The sequence below is a fragment of the Cricetulus griseus genome, chromosome X (assembly GCF_003668045.3).
Source record: "Cricetulus griseus strain 17A/GY chromosome X, alternate assembly CriGri-PICRH-1.0, whole genome shotgun sequence".
NCBI classification, from domain to species: Eukaryota; Metazoa; Chordata; class Mammalia; order Rodentia; family Cricetidae; genus Cricetulus; species Cricetulus griseus.
The window spans coordinates 33,451,512-33,461,474 of NC_048604.1; the positions used below are offsets into that span (position 1 = coordinate 33,451,512).

The window sequence follows — 9,963 nt, forward strand, 5'->3', positions numbered from 1 at the left end:
CTCAGATTGTAGAATCTCCCAACCATAATGCTATTTCTGATGCTACTTCAGAACTGTAATTTCGCTAGTTATGAATCATGATGTAAATATTTTTGGAGATAGATGGTTGCCAAAGGGGTAACGACCCACAGTGAGAACCAATGCTTAAGCACGTGCTACTTCCTGTGAGTATACACGTAGTTAGTTCTTGTTCCATTTCACTGTATCTTTTATCTCTTGACCTTCCAATAGAATGTAAACACTATTTGTAAGGCATGTGATATGATATTAAAACATAAATAAAATGGGGCTTGATGGTAGAGACCTGTAACCTCAGCTACTAGGGATGCTGAGAAAGAAGGATGGTTATCAAATTCTGAGCAGTTTATTGAGATGCTATCTCAAAATATAAAGTGAAAAGGAATCTGGGGATGTACCTTATTTGGTAGATAGTTTGTCTAGTATGTATGTACACAAATACATAAAAAGGAAAACAGGCCATGTATGTCGGCACATGCCTGTAATTCCTACTCCTTGGGGAGGTAAGAGGATCACAAATTTGGATCATCCTACACAGCTCAGTGAGATAGTCTCAAAATAAAAATGGCTGAGGATGTAGCTCTGGGGTAGAGCACTTGCCCACCACGCACGAGGTTCTGGGTTCAGTACCCTGTGCCATGGGAAAGCAATGCCATCACAATATGCCTTTGCCTCTTTGATTGATGCTATATTTGTATTAGTTAGAAAGATGAATAGTATACATAAGGAGTTCAAGGCTAGCTAGCCTAGGTAGGGTACAGAATGAGACTCCTTTCTCAACATATAAATACCACAGGAACAGTGGATTCCATGTAATGCTTCAATATTCACTCCAAACATTCATCTCCTCAGAAAAACAGGATATTGCAGCTGGGCGTGGTAGCACACACATTGAGTCCCAGCACTCAGGAGGTAGAGGCAGGTGGATCTCTGTGAGTTCGAGGCCAGTCTGTTCTACAGAGAGTGAGTTCCAGGACAGCCAGGACTGTTGTTACACTCCCCTTCCCCCAAAAAAAAACATGGTATTCAAAATATTCTAACAACACAACATGTGTCATCAAAATTTCAACTGACACAGCAGTCCTGATTTAATGACTGGGGCTCTGGGCAAAAAATGCTTGACTGTATTAAATATTAGATACATTTGAAATATTTTAAAAATTAAAAATGTATATATGTATATATACATAACAATAACAGGGAAGATGCAGCCATGAATTTGAGAGGGAGTGCGGAGGACCTGGAAGGAGTTGGAAAGAAGGGAGACTGGAAATGATATAAACAATACTCATATAGAAATACTAATAAAATTTATGACATTTCACTCTCTCTGGGTTGAGGGTCATGACAACTTGAAGGAATTAATTCTCCCACCATGTGCGTCTTCAGGACTGAATTCAGGTAAGCAACATTAACTGCTGAGCAATGCCTGCCCGAAATAATAGAATTTTCACTCTAAGTTCTCTGGGGGGAGGGTGGACAGTCTTTGAGACAGAGTTTGTCTGTAACTTTGGAGCCTGTCCTGGAACTCACTTTGTAGACCAAGCTGGTCTCGAACTCAGAAATCCGCCTGCCTCTGCCTCCCGAGTGCTGGGATCAAAAGCCTTGTGCCACCACCGCCCAGCTTGCTATAACTTCTAAACCTTTATCCATCTAATTTTTTTAGTCAGTCTCACTATGTTGCTCAGGCTAAGGCTGATTCATGACAATTTCCATAAATATAACATTAAGACCAAATAAAAGTGCCTTTCCTGTGGTTATAGTATAAAATGGACTTACCAACTTTTGCAAAGGCCTCTTTGAGTTCATCAAGTTCATCTTTGGAAATCTGAGTGGTTGCCATCTCATCCATGTAAAGATCTAAAGGAAAGCAAATAGTCAGTCTTCACAAAAGTTTGGGAATATCTAACATGAGCATTCTTGCTAAATTACAAACACACTAAGTATACTTGCAAACTGCTAAAACAATCTGAGTAAGTGACTATGTAGCTATGTCCAAAGTAAAGAAAATAAACAGGTGACAAATCCTCATTTATCAAAAGCTATATAGAAAAAAAAATGCCTGACTTTATCCCTTCAAGGATAATGTTTTACATTTAAAAATTACATTTATCCGTTGTGGGGTGTGTGTGTTTGGGTGAACACACGTCATAGTGAGCATGTAGAAGTTAGAGGATAACTACTGGCATAGATTCTCTCTACCCTGTGGATCCCAGGAGTTGAAGTAAGGAGGTCTCACTTGTTGGCAACTTTGTCCTCCTGAGGATAAAATCTGAAGCTGTATTAACAGAGTATAAGAAAGAACCAAGGTACAATAAGATAGTGATATATAACAGAATCTTGGGTTTTGTTTTTGTTTTTTGTTTTTTGTTTTTTGTTTTTTGGTGCCAAAGTGAAGGTCAAAACCACTTGACTAACAGTTCTTGTAAAATAAGTCACTAAGTTTAAACAGCATACTGATCCCTGTCAATCACTCTTCTTAAAGGGGAGGTAAAACAAAAATAGATGGTTTTGATATAGAATCCATACAAGTTTATGTTAATATACACATGCTATATTAAATTGGTGATATTATGTGGTAGATATAATTTAAAGGATTTTTAAAATTTATAATGTAAATATATTTGTATATACACAGTAATAAAGAGAAGAAACAGAGGTCATGAATTTGAAAGGGAGCGTGGGAATGACATTTTTGAGGGAGGAAAGGACGGGTAAATGTTGTAATTAAATTATGATCTTGAAAATAAAGAAAATGCTTTCAAGAAATGAAAGAAATGTCTCCAATAATAATCTTGACACAAAAGTAGCAATTTTGTTTAAGAATAATAAAAATTTATTAAGCTGTAACCCTTTGGTAATAATTCTAAATTTATTCTATGTATTCTAAAAATACGTGCCCATCACAAAAATACTAATTACGATTAGTTATAAATTTATTTATTATATATATATATATATATATATATATATATATATATATATATTTTAAGCAATCATTTGGGTTTGTTTTGAATTGGGGTCTCATTCTGTAGCCCTGGCTGGACTGGAACTCCCTATGTAGACCTAGCTGATGTCAAACTTTTGGCAATTCTCCCACTTCTACACTGTATCATACTACAATTACAGGCTTATGCTACCATGCCCAGCCAATCACAGCTTTAATGAAAAATTATTACCCATTTCCATGAATTATATGTGTAGAACAATGGCACAAAAAGCTTGGGAGTGAGAAAATCTAAAACATGTGGCTTGACCTCTATTTACAAAGGCCCTTTCTAGTTTGGGAAGTTTGAATCAGTAATAATTTAAACCATGTCAGTAAAAAAAAAAAAGTCCAAGCAACAACAAAAGCCTATACAAATTATTTCATCCATATACTACATATCATTTCTGTTTCAAAAAAATCAGAAAGGAAATTAAGAGGGAAGCATGGACATAAACCACATCCTGATTCCTGATCACAGGAATGTGCATCTTTCTGTCCCACTTCCTCCCTTTTCAAATTCTTCTTCTACAGGCCTTTCAGTCCCCTTTTTATCCTCACACTGTATTTTTAAAATATTTTATTCTTCTTTGTTAAGTGTGTGTGTGTGTGTGTGTGTGTCTGTGTGTCTGTGTGTGTGTGAGCACGCGCACGCATGCACACACACATGCCCATGCACACACACATGCCCATGCACACACACATGCCCATGCACACACACATGCCCATGCACACGCACGTGTGTGTGTAGTACCTGCAGAGGCTCAAAGTGTGTGTCAGTCTTTTGCCCCCCTCCCCCAACATGGGTGCTGGGACTAGAACTATGGTCTTCTGGAAGCGCATTACGTGCTCTTGACTGCTGAGCCATCTCTCCAGCCTTAGCCCCACACCATATTTTCAATATCTGTTACAGGCCCAGTGTTTGCATTGGAGGAATTTACAATCTCAGGAGGCAACCAAATCATTACAATACAACAAAGAATTACTGGCTGCAACGAAAGGTATAGATATCTGTTTTGAAGACACCTGCAGGCTCTGGAAACTTTAAGGCAGGCGGGGGACAGTTCTTTTATTCTTCCTATAAAATTAAGAAATGCTTAAATCTCCTTGAGATTATTTTAATGTTTTTTCTTTATTTTTGACTATTTCATACAGGTTCTCCCAAAGAAACTAAAAGTATCCCAGACTGGTTCACATGCGAAACAGAAAATTTGCTATCATCGATGCCTCTGGAAAGTTCTTGAACACTGGTCCTTCCCAGCAGTTCTTTTACACCCAATTACATAGTGTATTCTCACTGGGCATGCGATGAGAGAGCATCAATCAGTACCCTGGTTCTGCTACTTCCTAACTGTATGTCTGTGAGTAAGTTCATTTCATCTCTGTGAGCCTCAGCTTCTCATTTACAAATAGCACTAATAATACCTGTTTCCTGGGATCCTCATAAAGATTAAAGATGACGTTATATGAAGGCATGTTATAAAGTACAAAGCGTCATACAGGAACTTCAAATCCTCAGTGAAAGAAAACCGGGAATAAATAACTCCATAAGTAATTGTGAGAGACTATAAATATTAGGCATCAGTCTACTAAGAGCCTTTTAAAAGGGATACATGAAGAGCTGTCTCATGTCCCCTTTAATTATTGACTACAGAGTAAAACAAGCCTCCCTCATATATAAAAATTACAAGCCTTCAGTCAAAGTAGTTGAAGAAGAACAGGACTAAAGAAAACCTGTCAACCACATTTTACCTATGACTCAATCTGGCTCTTCCATAAGGCCAACTTCTATACAGAACTTGAAGTGCAGGCAAGTGATACATCTTTAAAAATAAAAGTAATTTTAGTTTAAATATTTCAAAATCATCCACAGCTAGTTTATATCATCACATTCCCCCCTCATTTGCAATTTTCTCTTGAGCAATAACACAAATGAAATGTTAAAAGCATAAGATAAAGATTCACATTTAAATCCAATTTTATAATATATGACTGACAGGGAAAAGGCTGTTTGTAATGTCTTTCTTTTGCCCCTCAAAGTCTGTCTTACCACAAAAGTGAACTTTGTTTACATGACATGAGAGAGAACTAATATTCAAAGAAGGGAACTATATTTCTCTCCATTTCATTTCGGCTAATGAAATACTAGTCAAGGGTAAAAGCTCCCAGGGTCTCTACTCTGCAAAGCCCTTTGTTCTGCCTGGGTTCTGTTTTTTTCCCTCTTGCTCCGTCTGCCCGAATCTTCTGTACAGAGAAATCAGCCTGGAATTTAAAAGGGAGGGGGGAACAGCTCTCTTTCCTAAACATCTGACACACAGGAAAACAGATTTTCAACTCAGGGAATAAAACAAAAGCAAACAGAACCTTGTTTGTTTGTTTCTTTCATAAAAGGATATGGTGTACAACTGGGTACGAATTCAGGGCGTCACCCATAGAAGAATCTTATGCCTATGAAGTCATCCCTAATTACAGCGTTTGACTAACAATACAGCAATTATGAAAACACTCCACTGGCTCATTTCACTATACAGAAACCCTGGACACAAATCCTTGCTGAGAATTTTTTACCTGAAACTATTACTCAAAATTCGAAGGCTGTTTGAGGGAGAAAAAAAAAAAAAAAAAAAAAAAGGAGAGTCCTGATTTCTTTTCCTCAGGCACTCACCTTTGAAACCTATCTTACTGTATGATGGACTCACTAATGTGTGTCATTCTGTATGAAGGCCGAGTCAGGAGGAAGGGTGGTGCATTCAGGAACTCCTTGGTTGGTAATCAGTTTGGATTAGGAAATGTATGTATTCCATGAAACTGGACTGGGTAAATAAAGGATAAATATGGGATATGGCTAGCCTTATAGCTCAGTGTTAGAGGGCCTGAATATCAAGTGCCCCAAGTTTCATTCCCAGCACAGCAGAAAACAAGCTGATCACCCTCCCAAGCAACCCAGGTGATATTCACCATAGACTTCATTCCCACAGTTTACTCGTAAACTATGTAAAAAATGGAATTGGGACAGAAATGTTGATTAGTTACAAGTAGATTGCACAATACATGACTTAAAACTCCTGAAGGAGAAACCAATAAGGGTGAGGAAAACATGGAAGAATATATTATTTAGTTATAAGGAGGAGGAAAACCTAAGGATGGAGGTAGCCATCATTGTGGGCAAATGATTCAAGAGCAGGTAACAAGAAGAGGGGATATTATTTGTCACCTTCTTCCATTTAAAACAGGCAGTGCTTTGGAACACCCACACCTTACATTCCTACCTGTACCAACAGAAACTGCCACCCTGTCTCCTCCTCAGTTAGGTAAATCAATAGCACCAGTCTGGAGGTTGGATGGGTGTGTGCCATTCTGTGGGCTAAACCTCACCTTCTCTTACTATGATTACTCAAACTCCAGTGCCATATTTCCTAATGACTTTGGAAGATTTCAATCCCGAATGTCTAACTCATTCACTCCTTACTCATCTACACTCATCAAGCCGACATTGAAGACTTAATGTATACTAGGCAGTGTGTCAAGTGCCACAGATATGGACAATTAGGACCCTCAAAGCCTCTTTTCTCTGGCAGAGCTTATTGCCCTGTGGGGGAAACAGATAGCATCACAAAGACTTCACACTAGAGCTATCACAGTCATTTGTTCTGAGCGGTGTGTCATGGTCAGGGACCATTTTCCCCATTGGATCTGATATAATCTTTATCTTAGCGACTGGTGACCTGTTCTACGGTTAGAGTCAGAAAGAGAAGATGCTATCTGAGGCTGCAGAGATGCAGGATGGCTGGGGCTCTTAGCCAAGTGTTACTGACAACACACAATTACAGAAGGCCAGAGTCCAGCTGAAATGTTAACTAATGGGATGAAGGTTGGCAAGAGTAATTCCATTTGACCTCACTGCCATTCCCTCCCCATTTTTTCTCAGTACTATGATTCAAACCCAGAGCCTCAAGCATGCTAGGCAGATGCTCCATCGTGAGTCACAACCCTGGACTCATTATCCCTCCACACAGACACACACACCAACTCTTCTTCCTGACACACCGGGTCTCATTTCCAACTCCTCCTCAGTCTCTAGGCAAATTCATTCGAGACTATGGTTGCCCCTAAAATTTGTTCTTTATGGGTGAGTCAGTCATTAAACTCCCTGGATACTTCATTACAAACTTCGAGATTCTTCCTTTATGGTCTCAGGTGTAATCAATTCTAGAAGTTTCAGTAGTCTCTCATTTTGTTGATAGGGTCTTGCTATATAACCCAGACTGGCTTTGAATTTGCCATCCTCCTGCCTTGATCTTTAATTATGAGAATGCACCGTTACCATCTATATCTATCTGTCTATCTATCTATCATCTATCTATCCATCATCCATCTATTTTTAGGCAATTTAGTTAACATAAGAATAGCATTTACTATTCCTACCAAATCTCTTTGATGGAAACGTCCATATCTCATTCTCGTTGAGCATTATCACATCTCATTGGAATCCACCCATCTTCTATCACAGTAGCTGGTAATAATAATTTAAATGAAATATTGCATGTCTTTGTAAGTTTCTACTTTAGCCACTCATAACTGGAGAGAACTTATTTACTGTGCAGTAAACTACTTGCTTCATACCTAAAAATGGTAATATTGCTATTCAAATTAAATTTTCTCTTTATGTTTGTATGTGTGTTATCCACATTTAACAGAGCAATTGGCTTTCGAGAAGCTTAGTCACTTCAAAGACACATAGCCAGAAAGAGGTGAACCAAGTCTCAACTACAAGACCTGTCTGAAAAAGTCAATATTCTCAACCAGTATCTGATACAAGCCCCTCAAAAACTTACTTAATGAATTCACTTTCCCCTAGACTCAGAAGAGCAGAAATAGAACTTATTCATTATTGTATAAGCATGGACACAGTGCATTTAATTCTTTTGGATTAAAAAATGGACCGTAACTAGCATCCACAGCCATTTGATTATGACTATCTCCAAATTCAAGAGGTGATAATTACTTGTGGCTAAATTAATTGCCTACCATCTGTTTGGCATTTCAGGTCTTCCAGAGTAGTTTATGTCTATTCCAACAATGTTCTGCACAAGCTTTTCTTTCTCTATCTTTGAGACAAGGTGTCATTATGAAGCCCTGGCTGGTCTGGACGTGGTAATCTTTCCTCCTAAGTTTCCCCAGTGCTGGCATTATAGGTGTTTGCCACCATGCTAAAGCTTTGAAAAATCCTTTTGATCCATAGCTCTCCTTCTGACCACAGCTCTCCTTAAGTCCCACGCCACCGCCCTAGTTTGACTCTGACCTTTGTCTCTGAAGACTTCCCTCAACATCTACTTTTCACACCCCCTCTCTGTCTCTCTCTGTCTCTCTCTGTCTCTCTCTGTCTCTCTCTGTCTCTCTCTCTCTCTCTCTTCTCTCTCTCTCTCTCTCTCTCTCTCTCTCTCTCTCTGCTGCTGCTGCTGCTCCTTTCCTCCCTGCCTATGTCGGTTATTGTCAACTTCCAATTTCCTACAGATGCTTTTGATGCCTTTTCATCCCCAACAGCCTGATGCCTAATGCTTAACCCCCTGTCATCTTTCTCTTCAGCTTACACAGATTTTAGAATCATGGCATGAAGTGATATGATAGACTTCCTTCTATAGTTACATAAGTGGAGGACAATATGGCTGGGATGTCTGTCATCCTATTTGATTCTGTTCATCAGCCAACTTCACACAGAGTCTCAAGTTTGACCCAAAATATTTTTCCTTAATAAATCAGAACCATCATTTGACCAAAAGTTGGTCAAATTTTTCACTCTGCACATCTTCTGGAAAAGACTAGAAACTTATTTCTCATGTATACTGCAACCATGGTTTGCTTGATGCTGGATACACAGATCTGGTGTCAAAAGTATTGCAGCCAGCTGCAACTTTTCAAGGGTAATGAAAACTCCCAGCATGCCCAATAGCCAATAATCATAGAAATGACAAGATATTAAGCTAAATCTCTAGGGTTCTGGTATCCCAGGCTGGCTTCAAACTCACTATGTAATAGAGGATGATCTTGAACTTCTGATCCTCCTGCCTTCACCTCCCAAGTGCTTGGATTACACATGTGTACTACCAGGCCCAGGGTATGAAGTGCTGGTGATTGAACCCAAGGCAAATACTCTATTAACTGTGTTGTATGCCTAGCTCATGTTCTAATATTTTATGCCCTAAATTGTTCCAGATGTTCAGTAAGTGGTTGAAACCAGTGGTCTAAGACACTGGGATCAATTGCTCCAACTACCCAACACATTGCTTTTAAGATCTTTGGGCTCATACCCAGTAGAACCTATGGAAGATAATTCAAAAGTTCTTAGCAAATATGACCATGCTTTGAGAAATACAAACAGTGGGAAGAAAATATAAATAGGGATACCTCTAGCTAATGCTGTCTTGTTCCCATTACTTAAAGGAGTCACATCTTAATTGTTTCTGTGATTTTATTTAGAATATAGGGCTGGAGAAATGGCTCGGTGATTAAGAGCACTTCCTGTTCTTTCAGAGGACCTGGGTTTGGTTCCCAGCTTTCACATGGCAGCTCATATTCCAAACTCCAATTCTAGGGAGTTTGACATCTTCTTCTGGCCTTCTCAGACATCAGGCATGCATGTTCTGCACAGATATATATGCAGTCACAGCATTCATACACATAAAATAAAAACAAACAAATAAATCTAAAACATACACAGAATTTAAACAAGCTGAGCAAAAACTATAAAGATTGTGCCATTTCCAAAACATTGAGCTCAAATTACTTTTGACCACAAAATAAGTTCATAGACTCTGTGGGTACAGATCAGTGGTAAACAGAGGCCGTGCTTTCAAGCCCTAACAACAAAAATTAAAATAAGAATATAGCACACAAACACTTTCCTTACTGTACACTCATTCCTATATGTGAAAAGCTTCATTGTTACAGTATTACACATT

General features: G+C 38.7%; 1 protein-coding gene across 1 annotated transcript in view; it reads right to left on the reverse strand.

Moving 5' to 3' along the window:
* The window catches only part of Pls3 (plastin 3), a 93,876-nt gene that overhangs the window by 42,878 nt on the left and 41,035 nt on the right, over positions 1-9,963 (reverse strand). The window contains 1 exon segment of the mRNA NM_001246802.1: positions 1,798-1,878. Coding sequence (NP_001233731.1) covers positions 1,798-1,870 — 73 coding nt within the window. The 5' untranslated portion in view covers positions 1,871-1,878.